The sequence below is a fragment of the Nannospalax galili genome, unplaced genomic scaffold (genome assembly GCF_000622305.1).
Source record: "Nannospalax galili isolate Female #2095 unplaced genomic scaffold, S.galili_v1.0 scaffold335, whole genome shotgun sequence".
NCBI lineage: Eukaryota > Metazoa > Chordata > Mammalia > Rodentia > Spalacidae > Nannospalax > Nannospalax galili.
This window is the reverse complement of record NW_008337842.1, coordinates 3,009,780-3,029,323: the sequence shown is the minus strand read 5'-3', so window position 1 is coordinate 3,029,323 and position 19,544 is coordinate 3,009,780. Positions and strand designations below refer to the sequence as shown.

At 42.8% G+C, this 19,544-nt stretch overlaps 1 protein-coding gene across 4 annotated transcripts in view; it reads left to right on the top strand.

The window, feature by feature from the left end:
- The first annotated feature begins 676 nt into the window (after positions 1–676).
- Positions 677–19,544, top strand: part of Layn (layilin) — a 30,943-nt gene continuing 12,075 nt past the window's right edge. The window contains exons 1-6 of one of the 4 annotated variants that reach the window (XM_008832803.3): positions 679–927; positions 1,543–1,566; positions 3,659–3,956; positions 8,381–8,538; positions 13,495–13,530; positions 14,519–14,602. In XM_008832803.3, coding sequence (XP_008831025.1) covers positions 843–927; positions 1,543–1,566; positions 3,659–3,956; positions 8,381–8,538; positions 13,495–13,530; positions 14,519–14,602 — 685 coding nt within the window. In that variant the 5' untranslated portion in view covers positions 679–842. Of the gene's footprint in view, positions 928–1,542; positions 1,567–3,658; positions 3,957–7,429; positions 7,587–8,380; positions 8,539–13,494; positions 13,531–14,518; positions 14,603–19,544 lie in introns of those variants that run through there. The other 3 variants (XM_029563409.1, XM_017798079.2, XM_029563408.1) reach the window with 3 other exon arrangements.

Below are 19,544 nucleotides of genomic sequence, written 5' to 3'. Positions count from 1 at the left end.
GTGAGAATTTAGATGAGGTTGCACACTCTGAGGTTGGTTATGAAAGCTTTTGCAGAGGTGCTAGGGTCATTCTTTCCTGGGGTAACCAGACCTTCTGTCCACCAAAGGTTGAACACCACAAGTCATTCCCACCTCCCAACACAAAATGGCTTTCTTGTTGAAATCAGGAACGCTCTGGCTTCTGGTAGAAGCCTCTTTCCTCTCAGGCAGAACTCCATCCAACGCTGCCACCGGTTGTGGACGTTCCAGAAGCCATGTGGGAAATTCTCCTAGTCAATAGACACATCGCCTCACCTACCCTTTCAGTGCAGAAGAAACGCTGGGACTGAGGTTTCCCGAGATTCAAGTATGGGCCTTGCCTCTGTCTTTGGCCGATTCCCACAGAGCTGGGTAGACTTGACCACAGCATGGGGGTTGGGGGTGGGGGGAAGATGTGGTGTAGTTTGGGGTCACACAATGCTTTTCATGGGATTTTAGAGAATCTCTACGGGGTTGTCCTTCCTTCTCAGGCAGGATTTATCTAGGCAGCTCCAAGCGGCAGACAGCTGGTCCCTTCTACCCCACGCTCCTCTTTGAGCTAGCTGTGTCTGGAATCTGGATGGAGCTCTGGACCTGGCCGTCGGGGGCGGGCCAGCTCTGGAGCTGCCCTCCCTGCAGTGACGTCCCAGGAGGCGGAGGGGAGACCAACTAACTGACTCTGCGTCCTCCTGGACTCCTCCCAGTGCGGGGTCCGTCCGTCCTTAGGAGATGCGGCTGCCTCAGTTGCAGTTGTGCCTGCCACCTCCCGTCTGCCCGCTTCTCCGCCTTGGTCCCGGGGTGTCGGGAGGCTCCAGAGTCCCGTCATGCAGCTGGGAGCAGCGCTGCAGGCCGCCTTGCTGGCGATGTTGCTGTTGGGACCGCGGGGCGGGAAGGGTCGCCTGCTGAGTGGTGAGTGCGCGCCCTGGGGAGCGGGCTGGTGCAGGGCTGGGCTGGTGCTCTCGGTGCACCGTAGCTGTTGAGGGCTGTCTTCCGAGCCACTGCACCCCTTCTTGACCCTTCGCCGGGTGAGAAGGGAGGCGATCCCAGCTCTACTCCCCGACCTAGCCAGCCCTTCCGAGTCGCCTGCTTCCAGGGACCAAATGTGCCAACAACTAGAACCAGCTCCATTCTGGGGCCGCTCAAAGTCCGTTCCTGCGCAGGGTTACCAGGGGGGTGAGTGGGAGGACGTAGTCTGGGAGGGGCAGAGGGCAAACTTGTACTAGTGGGTGCCCCTGGGCCCCGCACCCTTGAGCTGAGCGCCGCCTGGACCATAGGCCGGGCATGCTCTCCAACTCGCTCCAATCTACCATCCTCACCGGGACGCAGCCAGCAGATTCTAGATCCTGGGGGCTGTGGGACCCCCGCCTGTTACTCCTGATCTCCTCTGAGGGAGGAGTGTCCGGCACCGAAGCCGGGAATCCGTGTGCTTGGGGATGGGAAAAGCAGCCTAGTTAGCACGGGACGAGCCCAGCCCGGCTCCCAGAGTGACTGACTCTCTGCTTCCTTCCTTGCGTGCCACTGCAGCCTCGGACTTGGACCCCAGAGGAGGTACAGTGCTTTTCCACTTGTTCTGCATGTGGCGAGGAGAACTTTTGTGTCCTTTTCTCTGCCTCCTTCTCATGCATCCTCTGTTTGGCCAAGAGGGACAGAGGAGAATGGGAATCTCCACTGTATCCCAGCTTTATGGGCTGATTTAAGGAATCTAACTTTGGTTGCAGGACGGGGGTGTTGTTCGGGGCACCAAAGGAGGTAGCCATGGTTAAGCTGCATCGCTAGGCACTTGGTGGTGGTGCGAGACCTCCCGCCCTTCCCCTTCCTGCAAAAGAGAAAAAGAAAGACACTTCCTGAAGGCAGGGGAACCAGATGGGTCCTCGGCCTCCTTCCAGCTCTGGTGATCTCTGGCACTAGCTCACAGACTTGGGATGTGTGCAGCCAGCTTGGACCATACAGGAAACTCCATCAAAGGTGTTACTCTCTTGACATTCCAGCGTGGAAAGGTGGAGGCTGCGGGTAAAATCTACTCCAGTTCTGGTTATTCTGGTAGCTGGGTTGGGGGAGTCCCTAGGGGTCTTTGACCTTTCCTCTGCTGCCTGCCTCCTCCCTGGGATCCTGAGCACTCCTCTTCTACTTCTCCTGTCCTGATAGAGATCTTTTATTTAGCAGCAACAGCTTCTACAACGGAGAGGATATAGAATTCTTCCAGGTTGTTGCTTTGAGAATTTTTTTTTATCAAAGTGATGAGAAAAGAAAAAGAAAATACTGGCACATTCTGGAGTCTTGTCAGTGCTCCTCCCTGTACTTTGGACAGTTATTGGAAAGAATGGGTGCTATTTGGCTCCCGACAGAGCTAAAAAAAATAAAAATGAAAAAAAACCTTGTTGGGGAAATGAGAACATTCCAGAAGGTCTGATGAGATTCCCAAACCAAAATCCCCCATCCCTTACTCGTGTCAGCGATTCAAGCCTGGAGTCCATAATCTGGCTCTTTTATCGTAGGGACTATTCTTTTTGAAATGTGGCTTTCATTTCATATTTAGATCCAGAATCGTATGCTGTGGGCTCCTGTGGGTTAAGAACTGGCATTTGTTTCTGTATTCTCGATACCTAGCACACCAGGCAAAGAGGACTCACCCAATAAATGTTGGCTGAACAAAGGAGTAATGGGACTAGGTTTCCACTGCAGCAAGCCTTTAATCATCCAAACACAAGCCAGGGCAGCATGTGGTAGTGAACAGTTTGCTATCTGCTGCTCAGTGGAATCCTGTCCATTTGTCTGAAATGGTCTTCAATCCCTCAAGGCTCAATCAAATGAGATTACATGGGCTCCCACTGCAACCTGAGCCTATTGGAGAGTGGTGAACCATCAATACGGTGCAGTGATTCTGGTATGACTTTGCAGTCACATCTGGATTCTGACTAAAAATGTTGCTAATAGCTGTGTGACGTTAAACAAATCAATTCCTCTTAGATTCAGTTTTCTCACTTACAAAATGTGTATAAATTGCCTCTGCGTTGGGGAACTTCATTTGGAGAGCTAAAGGAGATGTATACAAACCCTTATTATAGTTAATGTACATGGAAAACGTTCAGTAAACTCTAGCTGTTGTCTTTAGGCCAGGGAACTGACTGTCAGCAGCAGAAAAACCCCAAGGATCTGAGGAGATGTACCTAGCTTCTACAAACACCAGAAACTGGGTAGTTAGTCCTGCTGCATAGACAGGGGGTTTCAGGATAGAGGAACCCATGATTGATTTCAGAATGCCTCTTTACCCTGAAGGAACCACTTAACAGAGATACTTTAAACTGCAATAATCCCCAGAGACTTCCTAAGGGCATGAATGCATTAAGTGAAGCCATAAATCCTCACCTATCCTTTTTAAAATATAAAAATGTCTGCTTTTCAACAATCTGCAGTGGAACAAAAACATGGGTTCCCTACACAATATGGGCATCAGTTTAAATCACTGCCACTACTTCGTGTTGGAAGGAGTATTAGTTTGGAACCCTAACTGAATGTTAACAGTCCACAGATGACTGTTGAGATCCCTGCCCAGAGATGGCTTCATTCAGATGCTTCTGGACATCTCTGCCCTGGTATATTTTTTGATACACTGAAACAAGTTGTCTTCTTTCTTCTCTAGGGCAATTGGTTTGCCGGGGAGGGACACGGAGGCCTTGTTATAAAGTCATTTACTTCCATGATGCTTTTCGAAGACTGAACTTTGAGGAAGCCAAAGAAGCCTGCAGGAGGGATGGAGGCCAGCTAATCAGCATTGAATCAGAAGACGAACAGAGATTGATAGAAAAGTTCATTGAAAATCTCTTGGCATCTGATGGTGATTTCTGGATTGGGCTCAGGAGGATCGAGGAGAAGCAAAGCAACAACACAGCCTGCCAGGACCTTTATGTTTGGACAGATGGCAGCATATCAAAATTTAGGTAAGTATGTGGAACCCACAGCAGCTGATTCTTTTGACATAACTCCAAAAAGAGACAAGCTAGATCCACAGTGCCAGATCCATGAGGAAGGGAAGACCCAGACAGGTAGATCCTGAGGGCAGTAATAACAGAATAGCCACTGACCACAGCAGTGTGGTGAAGGTGGTGAACTCAGCCTTGACTTAGGTCCAAACTGTCCTGCTCAGGTGGGAGAAGTAAAGCGCATTGTTTCAATAGCACACAATGTCTGAGGTCGGTGGTTCTGACTCTCTGACCTTTTGAACTAAGATCATATTGAGAAATTGAAGGTCCATAAAGATGGAATCAAGGTAAGACTCCAGATTACAAGAAACAGTGATAAAAGTCAAGAAATCAGAACCAATATCCAACTGGCCAGTGGTGGAAACTTCAAGAAAGAAAGTTTGTAGGAAACTCGTAAGCCCACAGCATCAAGACACTGATGCACACTCACACCCAACCTTGCACCATGACATTGCCATTATCTCTTCCTAAAAATGCAGTGACGTGGACAAACACTTTAAAATGTCAAATTAAGAGGCCTACATAGGAATGAAGGGCAGCTATTTTTAAAGTGGAGCCTACCAAAGGTTAATATTTCTATGATAAAGAGTTACAAGTCAGTGTAAATTACATAGTTGATAAAATATAAGATCTCAAAGATAAAGAAGCAAAATGCCTCAACGGAGAGTTCACAAAACAGAAAATCTGTTACACAGAACAAAAATTGACTACACAATAATATAAAAAGATGCCTAAAGTCAATATCAAAAGCATGAAGATTGAACAATAGTTTATCTGCTGCATTTATTCAGCATGCCAACATCTATCACTGTCTAACCATTATACTGATCAGATCTCATATCTAGGAGAAACTCCTTTAATTTTCTCACAGCCTTCTTTTCCTGAGAGAAACGTTGAAAGGGAAAACTCATAGCACAAAGTACATTGCTTATCACTACAGATGGTCCCAGAGCCACAACTGATACTGACCTCCTTCTTCTACTAACCCATAACACTCCCTACCCCTTCTGCTAGTCAATGGGTGACTTAGTAACATGACCAGACCCCATCTCTGAAGATTCTGAGGTTCGAGTCCATTTCCACTTCTGAGTCTAAAGTTAATGTACTTTCCCATTAAACCTCAAAATTAGAAAGAGAACATGAAGATATTCCTCAGTAGATAACCTGGAAAACTTCTCCCTGTCAATAATATATAACAGCAAACACCTCCTCTTGATTAAAGTAAATAACCTCTTGCCCAGATAATGACATCTCCCTTGCCTGCTGGTCTCTGAACATAAGGATCCCAAGTGCCAAGTGGCCACCATGATTTATGGCTCAGTATCCTCTTGCTATATCCCCAAAAAGAAATATTCCCTCTGGGAAAACGCCTCTAAACTCCCAATTCATAGCATTGCAAGACAAGAAGTACAAATTGCACAACTGAAGATGTTACTCATTTAAGGAACTAGAGCATCTATCTCTTGGCTCGAAACCAATGTAGGCCACGCTTTAAGATGCAGGGTGATGAAGATCATTGATTTAAAGTATACACTGTTTCTTGGAGAATGATATCCCTCCCCAAAGTTCATCATGTCAAAGCTGATGCTTCAGCTGTGTTTTCAATAAGCTCTTCGGGGAGTTAAGCTGGCAGCCTCAGGATGGTGCAATATGTGCTCTGACTAGTAGTTCCCCTGGTCAAGGGGCCTATTCGCATACCTTTCTTACTGCAGAATAGGACTTTTGTCTAGTGAGATGTTATTTGGAATCCTATTTTTATAGATTAAATACTATTTACCCCTTTGGATAGTGGTTCTGGCTAAAACTCTGAGACAGAAAAGGCCCATGATTGTGTCTACTCCTACCAAAATGAGTCATCATCCCTTTCAAGGATCCAGTATAGTTAACTTACCACCAAGTACCATGTTGGTCTTCTTAAGTACCAGTGCTGTACTGTGCCTACTTCAACTTCCCCCACCCTCTCTTGTCTTGAAGGCTGCTGACCTAGTGGTATTATCAGCCCATCTCTGAGGTCGCCTTCAGAGGTCGAACTTCTCAGGCTGGAGTTGGTAACAGCTTAGCATTGGTCTCTGTTGCTAGAAGGCTAGACCTTTGGCATAAGAATAGCCAGGAAGAGCCTCCATGGTTATTCTCATTTCTCTACTGAGCTACTATTGGAGTGGCTGAAAACAGCTGACTAGCATCACCTGGCTCAATAGTTTTGTCTCTCTGTTTAGTGCCTCTTCTGTTGTAGATATTCCCTCATAAGCTTTAATATGTGATATAAAAATCCTCAGACTCAGGGCTGGAGAGATGGCTCAGTGGTTAAGAGTACTTGCTGCTCTTGCGAACAACCCAGGTTCAGTTCCCAGCACCCACATGGTGGCTAACAACTGTCTATAACTCCAGTTCCAGGGGACTCTTATACCCTCTTCTGACCTCTGCAGGCATTGTACGACATGGGTGCACTTACACACATGCAGACAATATATTCGTACACACAAAATAAAAATAATAAATGAAATTTTTAAAAAGCACATATAGAACGGCAGCTAGAATTAAGGTTCTGCTGGGTTGGTGGGTGTGTATTCCCCTTGTACAGTCCTTCAGGGTCTGCCTGGGTTTTGCAGGAATCAGACAGAGATATGATGAGAAATACCATTGTGCATTCATTAGGTCTTTAAAGATGCCACTGCCTTCTGCCACGTTCCCCTAGATAAGATACTGTTTTGGATTCACCCTCTTGGCAGCAGTAGGGAGAAATGCAGTTTTAGAAGCTTGGCTTTCCCTACTATGATCACCTCCACCATCTAGAGGCCTACCAAGGTGGGCTATTTTAGATCCTGACTCACAACAAAAAAAAGAAAAGTTAGATCCAATTCACATATTTAAGAACTGGACCAATGACTACTGGTTAGGTCCCACTGTGAGCTGATCTTCAATTAAATTCCTGACCCCAATGTGTTCCCATTCTAATGGGCGACTTTGATGACATCAATGCCAACATATACCTTGTGTTCAACAGTTCTAGCAGTATTTAAATATGCCCCTTTCCCCAGTGTATGATTATTTAACTAAATAGCAGAGGTCCTTCAGAGGAAAGAATAGGAGAAATTATTATCATATGTACCTGCCACAGTATGGCAGGCTCTTCTTCCTGAGCACCTGGCCTCTCCCTCTTTCAGTGAGTTAGTAGCCTGAAAACTGGCTCAAGTCCAAAAATGATATTCCAGGAGTTATATTTCATCTATCTATGAGATGAAGTAGCATAAATCCATAAAGCGATGGGGAAGGCCAGCTGGGCTCAAGGTAACTAATGAGTCACAAAGCCCAGGTTCCACTAGGACCCTAGCTGTCCAGACATAATGTCCACAGAGAGTTTGCTGAAAAGCTCAGCTTTTGTTCAGGAAGTTCAACCCGGTGGGCACAACAAAGTCTCTTCCTTTTGGCAGACTGCAATACCAAAGCAGACTGTGGTACTACCAGAAAGCATCTCTCTTAGCTGTCTCTCCTGAGGACCAACTTGAGGAGAGATCAGCAGAACAGCGGGGCCCAGCTAAATAGTCTCAGATCAAGGCAAAACACTACCCCTGGAGGGAAGCAACTCGGGTAGGTACTCTGGCAGACTACAAAGCCTAGTCCTCTATCAACAGCAAGGGTGGGTGCTGGTAGATTTAGACTTTCAGTGGAATCCTAGGCTTTATCCTGGTTCCCATACATGCAACTAGGTGGCAACATCATTTAATTCCAGGTACTACTGGATGGTAGAGCTAAGGCTACTAATTTACCCCTTCCAGGAGCTAGGGAAACAGAAGCAAGACATCGCACAGTGCGGGGGGGGGGGGCTTATTGGCCTGATCATGTACAAATGTCCTGAAAACTGCCCCTGTCCCCACCCCTTCACCTACTTTGACAGTCTCTCTGTTTTGGAATACTTCCTTCAGATTCTAGAATTTCTCATCTATCACTGGGGACTTGTAGGAGAGATGGAGTCAGACAATCTCTTCTCACTATGTCTAATGTCTGGGGAAAAAAAGGGAAAAAAACTCAATTAGCATAAAACCATAAAGAAAAGAGAGAAAGAAAGAGAGAAAGAAAAGTAATCCAGACTAGCCCTGCTGTGCTGGCTGATTTTTCTCATAATCACTTTGCAGACATCAGATGATAATATATTCCACCCTACAAAGAGGTTGTGGCAAATGTCAGATGATTGGTTGTGACAGCCACACTAGACAGACAGCGGTGTGGCTCTGCTTCTTGGCAGTGCTTCAGTTCCTCCTCTGTATCCCGTTCTGAAGCAGGCTCTTATGCATGTTTCAATAGAAACTGATGAGAAAATAGAGACATGGAAGTCGTGGGGTGTGCTTCTCCAGCTGTCTCCACTGTCAATCCCTTTCCTTCAGGAACTGGTACGTGGATGAGCCTTCCTGCGGCAGTGAGGTCTGCGTGGTCATGTACCATCAGCCATCAGCACCGGCCGGCATCGGGGGCTCCTACATGTTCCGGTGGAACGATGACCGATGTAACATGAAGAACAATTTCATTTGCAAATATTCTGATGGTAATCGATCCTTTCCCCAGCTATGTGACTGAATTCCCAACCTCTTCGCCCACTTCAAAAGTAGATAGTGGCACCAAAAGCTTGGTTGCTAAGAATGCTTGCTACAAATGCCAGCAAATGTTAAACCTTGGGAATTCTTGTAAAGAGAAATGAGGGGACACTTCCTAACTGAGGAGCAATTTTAGCAAAGGAAAGGTTATCAGATGTTAACAGAAGGGATGAAAAAAAGGAGGATCTAATTTACTTGTAAAAAAGACTTATGAGAACATCTAGAAAAAGCCCTTTCGGTGGACAAGCACTCATTCTTACTCATTCTACATGTGTGGGTGGCTGTAGGAGGTTGGAATCAGCTGTTGCTCCTACAAATCTTCTAACAGCCATGTGAAATTATTTCCTGGAATTTAAGCAAACACACTAGTGACCAGAAAAGGCAGGTGACAAAGTACCCCAATTTCACTGACCCTAGGCTGAGACAGCAGACACTTTGATGAACAAGTTTAAACTCCTCAGTCACCTACCCCCATATACATTTGCCTCTCAAATTCAACTTTGATTTGCTCGCCTATCTATAAAGGGTTTAGATTTACAACGAGCCCAAAGTCTCACTCCAAGGTTTCCTAGATTCCTTTATTAAAACTGGTTTAGATTTAAACTTAAACTCATCTTGGTCTGTCCGTGAAATTTCTCACTTGCCTGGTCAACTGCCTGGCCCCAATTCCACATTGTCTCCTGACAGGAACAGAATGACTTGTTAGTTGCATCTATTACAGTTTGGGACTATTTAATTTACTGGCACTTTAAGCTGTTTGAATTACACTATACTTTGGGGACAATTGTGTGCTGCAAGATGTTTTCTTCCCTCTTTCTGACCTCAGATGAATTATTCTCTCTGACATCCTGTCTCTTCTCACCACACACGGTTGCCTCAGGCAGAGACTAGAGGGTGCAGAGACCTAGGCTGGTTTAGCTGGTGGCCTTCTCAGAGCAGTGAAAGAAAGCACTAATTAAAAAATGGCTTTCCTTTTCCCTCACTTTGTTCATTAGATTCTATTAGCATCACAGTTTAGATGTTTATAATTCTTAACAGTTTTTTGAAATGGGAGATTATTTTTTATTAATACTGAATTTTTGCAATTTTCATATGATATAGTTTGATGGTATTTAGATCCCCTCCCCTATCTGCACCCCCCCTTGAGACTTTTTAAATTTGCTTTAATTTTTTAATTTTTCATTGAATTTTTATGCATCTCATATACAACATCTTAATCATCTTTATACCACCTTCCCCATCGGCACCCTCCCATAGCCCCCCCCCCGACTGGATTTCATCATGCATTCTGTCATTTATGTTAAGGCCTATCAAGTCAAGCTAGTGTCCTCAGATGTCCCTCAGTACAAGTTCATCCACTGAGGTCTTGTCAGCCTGTCTAGAGTCACTCCCTTAAAGAAGATCAGCTTTTCCTCACCCAGCAGTAATCAGTTGCACAATAGTCCTTCGGCTAAGATTGGAGCCTGACATGCATTTCCACAGTTCTATGCTCTGTTTTTGTTTGCTTGAGTCTTGTGCATGCTGTTACCATTGCTGTAAGTTCATATGAGCAAGGTCCCAAGAACATTTAAGACTCTATTTCCATATGGTCAAGCACCTCCTCCCCTGGCCCTTACAATCTTTCTGCCCCCTCTTCTGCAATGTTCCCGGAGCCCTGGGTGAGTGAAGCTTAATAAAGGAAGCTGTCCAAGGACCCACACTCTGCAGACTCTTATTCTCTACACTTTGGCCATTTGTGGCCCTTTCTGTTCATTGCCTTCTGTTGCATGAGAGTTAAGAGATGCATTAGTATTCTCTCTACACCTTGTTCCACTATGTTCCATGAGCCTTAGATGTAGAGGGTTCATTTTAGATGTGTCACTTAGGGTTGGGCATTTCACAGACACTTATTCTCTGTGTGTGACCAGTTGTGGAACTCTGTAATAGGCTCCATCTGTTGTAAAAGAATCTATTTTGGTGAGTAGTGACTGGCATACTTGTCTGTAAATATAAAGATCCATATTCAGCACATAGTAATAAATTACATTTGTCTAGGAATGTGCCAGCCTTGGGGTTTTCTCTAAGATCTATGACCTCTCCAGCCCTGTGTATTTGACTATGTTTACAGTACCAGATATGAGTTCCCTACTGAGTGGGCTTTAAGGCCTGTTAGGCAGTTGTTGATTACCCCCAAGATAAAAATACCACTACTGCCCCAATATAGTTTGCTGTGCCAGTCATTGTGGTAGTTATTAGGCCTTAAAGCTGGAATTGGGATATCAATTGATGTTCTCCCTTATTAGCCTGCATAGTGCTCTCCAAAACCATGAGAGCTAGCCTTCAGGGGAGGTGACTTCCAGGACAGTTCCAGCTCCATTGCTCCAAGTCTGTGTCCAAAGTATGTCCTATCTTCAGCAATAGGGTCTTACCTTCAAGTTCTGGTAGGCAATCCAGGGCTGTGGCAATAGCCTATATAATTTTGGGAGTCTCTTGGACTATCATGGCCAATCACTCAAAGGGAGGTTTCTCCTGTCCGGCACTGTTTCTTGTTATATAGCTTTCAGCTATACAGATGGACTCATGTAGAAATATTGTGTGTGTAATTTTTCTGTAGGTCTTTGAACTAATATACCAGCTAGGCATTATTTATCTCTCTCTCCCTGTCTAACCCACCCTCCTCCCTCCCCAGTTAAAGTACTCCCATTTTCCCCATTTCATCCTTGTCTCCTATGGTCCCTCCTCTCTTGAGCTCCTTCTTCCCCTTTTCCCCCATAGTTCCTTGTATGACCCTCCCTCTTAAATTTGCTTTATTTTTAAATTTTTTATTTACTCTGTCTGTGTGTGTGCACGCCATGTGTGTGCAGGTAGTGTCAGTTGGCAGAATATCAATAAGGTCTGTAGATTATATAATGATATCTTACCAATGGTGATCCCCTGGTTTTGATCATTGTGCTGTGGTTATATAAGAGGATGTTCCTCCTTTTTTAGACATAGATTGAAGTCATTAGGAGTGAAAGGATACCATGTCCTATCCACAACTTACTCTCTGGAAACAAAGTTATGTGTGTGCATGTATCCATATAAACATAAGCACATATGTGTTAGAGACACAAAGATAGAATAATTAAGTAGATAATGCCCCAAAATGATGATGAAGGATATATGAAGAGTCTTTGTACTATTCTTAAAATTTTTTACAACTCTGAAATTATTTCAAAACTGGAAACTTAGACGAGAATTTCTTTTTAGAAGTCTTTAAGGCACGTAACTCTATAAAGATCAGATTATCTCACACATAGAGTACTTTAACTGCCTATTTACATGTTTGTCCCCTTTATTACATGGTTGTCATGAAATCTGGAGGCAAACACATCTACCCACTCGATGGACTAAGGAGAAATCACTTCTGTGGTTTCTACAGGATGGTGCACAAGCCTACTAATATTAGGGCACATTAGCAAGGGATTGTGTGAGTAATCATATATAAAGCTAGATTTGAGAATATGACCATGAAGAGTAGGTGACATGCTAGATATGAATGCTTAATTACTTCTGAAGTATTCTAAAGGGGCAGGAATATTCAGGGCAAATGAGAGAGACATCACCTGAGGTGTGGCAGATGTATGTGCAGGGCTGCACAAGCATGCTGCAGTGGTGTGCCATGCTTCCTGCCACTGTGCTCAGGGGCTTGAACTTCAGGATGACATGCGGATCACAGGATGCCATTGCATGTGCCACTTATTCCAATGTAGATTGTACAATCAATATTAATTCTCCCCGTATGTCCATATTTATGATCATCCTTTAGAACATCCTAGATAATTTGTCATATGCCGTTGAATCTTTACTACTTAACATAGTTGTGTCTCCTTATAATTTTTTAAAATTTATATAGTTGAAATCCAAGTTTAGTTAATTATCAGCTATGAAATTTGAGCAGGTTACTTAATCTCACTGTAGTCTGGTTTCTTTATGTACAAAAATCAGAATAATAGTAGGATCCTTCTTAGGCCTATTATCAAAATTGTATTTGTTTTGATTAAGCACTTAGAATGTTCTCTAGTATCTAGTAAGCACTATATAAGTAAGTTTTTTTGTTTGTTTGCTTGCTTTTTGTCATTTTGAGACAGGGTCTCTCTGTAGCCCCAGCTGTCCTGGAACTCACTACATAGACCAGGATGGATTGGAACTCACAGAGGTTTGCCTGCCTCTGCCTCCTGAGTGCTGGGATTAAAGGTGTGCACCGCCATGCCTGGCTATAAGTTTTTTAAAGTAAATAAATGGGTTTATATCATGTGTCCACACACATACTTAGAGGAAGATGATTAGCCACTTCTTCCCTTTCTGAATGAAATTTCAAAATAGGCTTCACATCTAGGCCTAACAACTAAGATTTCTAAAATATTTGAGTTCCTATGAATTCCACACCATCTTAGTGTAAGCAGATCTCTGTGAGTTAGAGGCAAGCCTGCTTACTTCTGAGTCCCAAGTGCTGGAATGAAAGGCATGTGCCACCATACCTGACAAAATCCACATATTTTAAAATACTTTTAAAAACAAGTAAACACTAAAGCAAAGTTGAAGGAAAGATAGTATTTATGTGCAAGTAATTCTTTGATTTAAGAAATTTAGTTCCAATTTGGCAACTTTAATCATGAGGTTCTTAAAATTTAAAGGAGGGTTAATGGAATGTGATCATCTGTTCTTTTTTAACTAAGTAGCTAAGACAGAATTTGTAATGAAGTGTTTTTCAGTACTTCCAAAAGAAGAAGAAGAAGGAGAAGAAACTCAGTTCCTGGTATCTGGTAGCAATAATTAGTACAGTGACAATAAATGAACTGTATTGCGAATGGAGGCCATACTCTACCTTATTTTATTCAGATGAAGGAACATTTAGTTACTGGTTTTGTTTTTTGTTTCTGCTGCAGACAAATCAATTCCAGCTCCTTCTGTAAAGCCTGGAGGTAAGCTGTCATATGAGATTTGGGTTAATTTGAGCTGTTTCACAGCCACTCTTTACAGATGTAAACCAAATGTCCTTTAGATAAAATTATTGAGCAGAAAGACCATTGATACTACCTTGACAGCACATATCATACCCTGCCTGACAGCTTGCTCACTATTCTCACTCTCCACTATTGTCTATTTCTGTCAAAGCTGAAAAGTAATAGTTCACAAATTCCATTTTGAATGTTACTTATTACTATAGACAATATGAAGGAAGTAATTTAATCTAATGAAACAAGAAATGAGCCTGATTGACTATTTATGGTCCTAGCAGTAAGCCATTGTACCTTCCCCTAGGTACATTACTGCTTTATGTGCCTGAACTCCAACTGCTTATTGGCTGTTTTGGTGCCTGATCCTTGGCAGCAAAGGTCTCACCAAAAAGATGATGATATGACTGGGGAGATGACTCAGTGGGTAAAGGGCTTGCTATACAAGCATGAAGATCTGAGTTAGAGCCCCAGAACCCATGTGAAAAAGCTGGGCATGGTGGCATGTGCCTATAATCCCAGCTCTAAGGACGTGGAGACAGGAGGATCCCTGGGGCTTGCTGGCCAACCAGTCTACCTGAATAAGTAAGTTCCAGATTCAGAGAGACTCTGCTTCAAATAAACAAAGTGGAGAACAATGGAGGAAGACACCCAATGTCAACCTCTAATGAGAGAGAGAGAGAGAGAGAGAGAGAGAGAGAGAGAGAGACATGAACACGAATACAGGAACATGTACACATACATACATACATACATACATACATACGTACATACATACACACACGATGAAGACAAACCTTTATGCAACAATTGAACACTTTTCTGTCTTTATAAATATTACTGGTTAAATTACTACTACATTTTTGCACCCCACTTTGAGGTGATAGAACCTCAAAGCATGCCTGGGTTATGTTGCCATTCTTTAAGTTCTCAAGTCCATATGTGTCTCTTCCAGGTGAGGGAACTGAGCCAGCAACACCCATACTTCCAGAAGAAGCACAGACAGAAGACGCCAAAGAAACCTTTAAAGAAAACAGAGGTGCGTACAGTACTCACGTGGGGGGGGGGCATAGATAATGGGACTCTAATTAGGATTCTCGATAGTTACACGTCCTACTTTGTTCTTTCCACAGCTCCCTAAAAATGAAATTAGGCATCTGTAACTTTGTTAAAACTGGATTAAATATTTGGGTTTCATCAATGAATGTGCAAAGGGAGCCATCCTAAGACAGCTGAGGGGAAGAAAGACTAGGTAGGAAGTGAAAGACCCTGTCTTCCCTACAAAGACAGACTTGGGACCTGCTATTACCATAGAGGTGAGGTCGGATAGGGACTGAGATAATGAAGGTAGAAAAATAAAACAGAAAAACACCAAGCCATGACGCATAAGATCTGTGATCACTATTCATCTGCAAAACTAACTGAGGAAACAGAAATGATATTAAACATCTAAAACGTTGGATCATAAAGGCTAAAAGAGGGTGCTGGAGAGATGGCTCTGTAGTTAATAGCACTGGCTGCTCTTGCAGAGGATCCAGGTTTAGTTCCCAGCACCCACATGATGGCTAACAACATCCTTAACCCCAGTTCCAGAAGATTCAATGCTCTCCTCTGGCCTCAATGGGCATTGCATGACACAGGTGCACTTACACACCTGTGTAAGGTAAAACACTCATACACATAAATTTTTTAAATAAATAATTTATTGAGAATTTCATACATTCATATAAGGTGTTTTGATCAAATCCACGCTCACTTCCTCCCCTCCAACTCCTCCCATATCTCCTCATCACTTTTTTCAGATAATTTCATGTATTCTTTCTTCTTCTTTTTAGTTATTTTTCTATGGGGCTTTTGGCTACTCTTAACATTCCCCCCTCTGAAGAGGTAACCCTAAAATCTTTTAAGGATTAGATAAAAGCTCCCAAATACTTTCGACATTTTTGGCCTTTGGAATGGAGTAGGTTGCTAAGAGGCCCAAGGACATTGTGAGTTTTATCCAAGAAACTCGCTACTTTTCTTTGGGGTCTTTTTATCCTAGCTGCCTAGTGAATTCCTACTTCCTATTCTTATTACACTATCCTCTGAAGAGGTTACCCAGCTTGTGGATAAGGAATTGGGACACAGGCTGCTCTGGCTTCTTCCATGTTGAACAGGGATGCAGGATGAGGCAATTGGAATACCCCTTCAGTGGATCTAGCTGAAAGACTCCTGAATTGCATAACTCTTATCCGTAGGGGGAAAAGAAAGTCCTTAACTGGTGACTAGGAGATGGGAAGGAGAAGTAAAGGCAAGAGTAATTACCATTACACGTTCTAGACAGGGAACTAGAAAAAGAGTCAGAACAGGGCAATTTTCAAACGTTCATATGAGAGTCCATTGGAATTTCTTGATGAGAACTTCCAAAAGCATTCCTCTATTGAGTTCCTCCTCGTTTTTCTTTTGTATTCCAAGACTGGATTCTAGAGTGTTGGATTCAGGATTTGCTTTCAGGTATTTTGATAGCTGTTGGACTGGTTAGAATCAGTGTCAGTTCTAGGGCTAGAGAGATGGTTTAGTGGTTAAGAACACTGACTGTTCTTGCAGAAGACCCAGTTTTGAATCCCAGCACCCACATGGCAGCTAATAATTGTCCGTAATTCCAGTTCCAGGGGATCCAACAGCCTCTTCTGTCCTCCACAGGCATTGCACGACATGGGTGCAGTTACCTACATGCTGGCAATACATGCATACACATAAAATAAAAATAATAAAGCATTTTTTTAAAAAGAATCAGTGTCAGTTCCCTCTCAAAGGGTTCTAGATAAGGGGAGAAAACAAATTTATCCATCATTTTAGAACAATAGCTGGTAAGTCTTACATCTGAGCAGCACTTTCTGGTTAGGAACAAAATCATCAATGAGAAATAATTGTCTAAATAACTTTTTATAAAGACTTAAGCCTAATATCTGGGAAGTATAATCCCTTGAACTCTTAAAGAAATATACTGATGACTTTACTCTTTGGTTATACTTTCCTTTTGGGTGTTTAAGACCATACAGTTGGCCTAAATAAATCAACTTATTTTTACATTTAAGGTGATTTGAGGATCTGTTCCTCAGTGTCACATGGGCTTGGGGGGAGCCCCTGGGTCCTTTCTTTTACCAGTTCCATCTATGTGAAGATAAGTCAAAGGTCCTGCTCGACCATGTCTGGCTTCACTTGGAAGCATGAATGAGATGTTTCCTCTGAGTTGACCCTCCTCTTTGTAGACTGGACACTGGTTCAAGTCCATCTCATAGGGTCTCCATGTCCTCCCTGAACAAGAGGAGAGGTGACTCACCACAGTTACAGGACATTTTGAGAGATGTTCTATAGTCCTCTGGAACTTAGTCGACCTTGAAGGGCAAGGGGCAAACACTGTCCTCTAAGTCCCTCAGACCAAGTATGGTTGTTAAATATCCAATAAGGTTAGTTCTACCGGTCTAGTACTTTTAATTACCATGTGCTATGTAGCTAAGGTTTGGGTACAAAACCAAATATTCTCAGATAAACTTTGACTAGATATATATTTTGTTCCTTAAACTAGTTGACTAAACTATGACCATAGACATTTTAAGATTATGTGTATATTCATCTTTTGTCTCATTTATCATAACAAACCTATACAGACCTTCATCACTTGCTTAGGCTTTCTCATTTTTTCTATTTTGGAAAGTATCTCCATTCCCATATCCTTTTAACATCTTTTACATTCTCATTTTCATTTTTAAAAAATAATTATGAGAAATAATAGCATTAACAAATAAATTTTCCATCTGCTGTAAGACTTCTTTTCCAGGGGATGCTAAGCAATGCTTATTCCCTTTCAAGGGTCTAGTATCAAGCCAATGTTTCATTAAAATTTTACTGGGGAACCAACGAATTTACTGAGCTTACTTACCGAGATAACTGAGGGGTTGCTGAGGTGTATGTATGACCTGAAGATATGCACACTGGAAAGTCTTTACCCAGCATGGGTCATGCCTTCTCTTCCTAGATTTCCCCAGATTGTATACTTTAGCCCTCCCCGAAACCTAGGAAGCCATGTGTGATTAGGGTCAAATTACATACAATTGTCTGGGAAGAGTGGCTGGATACTCCCGTGAGGGTCCAATGACCCTGTGTGTCCCTCCTTTAATGAATGAGCACAACCATCAACAAGCCCAATTGTGACGATGTTTAGCGATCAGGCTCAGTGGAAGTTGTGGTGATGGTAGTTATTTCATGCAGAAGGCACTGCTGTATAGCATCATCTTATTAAAAGAACCTGGAATTTAAAAGGATTTGGTGCTAGGATCCACATGAGGGAGAACATATGTGGCTTGTTTTTCTGAGTCTGTTACTTCACTTAGTATAACAGATTCTAGATCCATCCATTTACCTGCAAATTTCATTATTTCATCTTTCTTTACTGCTGAATAGAACTCCATTGTGTAAATATACCATATTTTTTTAACCACTCATCAGTTGAGGGACACTTAGGTTGCTTCCATCTCTTAGCTATTTTGAAAAGAGCACCAACAAACATGGTTGTATAAGTGTCTCTCCAGTAGGATGAATTCTTTGGGTATACGCCAAGGAGTAGTATAACCAGGTCATATGGTAGGTTTATTTTTAGTTTTTTGAGAGTTCTCCACACCATTTTCCATAGAGGCTGCATGAGTTTGCAATCCCACCAGCAGTGAATGAGCGTTCCCCTTTCTCCACATCCTCACCAGCATTTGGTATCATTTGTTCTCTTGATCCTAGCCAGTCTGATTGGGGTAAGGTGATAGGTGGTTTTAATTTGCATTTCCCTAATTACTGACAATCTTGAAAACTTTTTGACATGTTTCTTAGCCATCTTTATTTCTTCCTTTGAGAACTCTCTGTTTAGATGTTTAGCCCATCTTTTCATTGGGTCATTTGGTTTCTTGATTCTTTATTTGAATGCTCCAGAAGGGTAAAGTGGCCCAGCTAGTTAAGCACACTTCAGTAGCCTCACAGGGATAAAGCCAATGTCTAAGGAGAGGAGATGGGAAATGGATGTACAAGCCCCTACTAGTCAGCAGGGAAGCCTGAGCCCTGGAGAAGTGGGAGAGATTGAAGATGGTCCCAAAGCAGAGGGATGGGTATGGTGAGACTTGGGCAGCTCACCCCTATAGGCCAAGTCAGGCACTCTCACATGGTCTCAGAAGTTCAGGCATGCAAGTAGAGGTAAAAGCAGAAGGAGGTGCAGTCCCTTCACCTTTATCTTACAGAGATCCACCTGCCTCTGCCTCCAGAGTGCTAGAATTAAAGGCTTGTGCCACCACACTTGACTTACCACTGGCTATTTAGTTGTCATGTATTTTTTTAAAGAAAGAAGAAAAAAGTCATAATTCAATTACCTCCAGAAAATCAGCATTGTGCCCATCAAGGTTCAAAATAGATTACAATTTCATCCATCACCTTTTGAGGCATTATCTAATGAATAATACTTTAATTCTGAATCAAGAACTGTGCAATTAACTAAGAAAAAAAAGTTGAACTTTAATGCTCCAAAATTTCTTCTAGTAATATTCTCATACAGGGACTGAAAGACCAGCCTGAGTCTCTGAAGCTCATCATTAATTCATGCAAGAAAAGAATGATTAGCATGTAACAATAGAGTTGGGGGGGGGATCCTACCAAAGAGGAAAAAGACTAATGAAGACTTAAATTCTGAGCAAGCTCAAATTCTCAAGGGCTCTGATTTATTGGCATAAGTATATTATGGCAGGTAGAAGTGAGAGGAGGCAATAATTAGGGCATGCTCCTCAACATCAGCTCTTTTGACATTTTGCACTGTGTAATTCTTTGTTTCAGGTGACTGTCATGCGCATTGCTGAATATTTAAGAGCATCTTAGAGTCTTTACCCAATGCCTGCCAACAGCAAATGTACTCATTCGCCTTTGAAATAGTGATATTAAAAAATGTCTCTAGACATTTCCAAATGTTC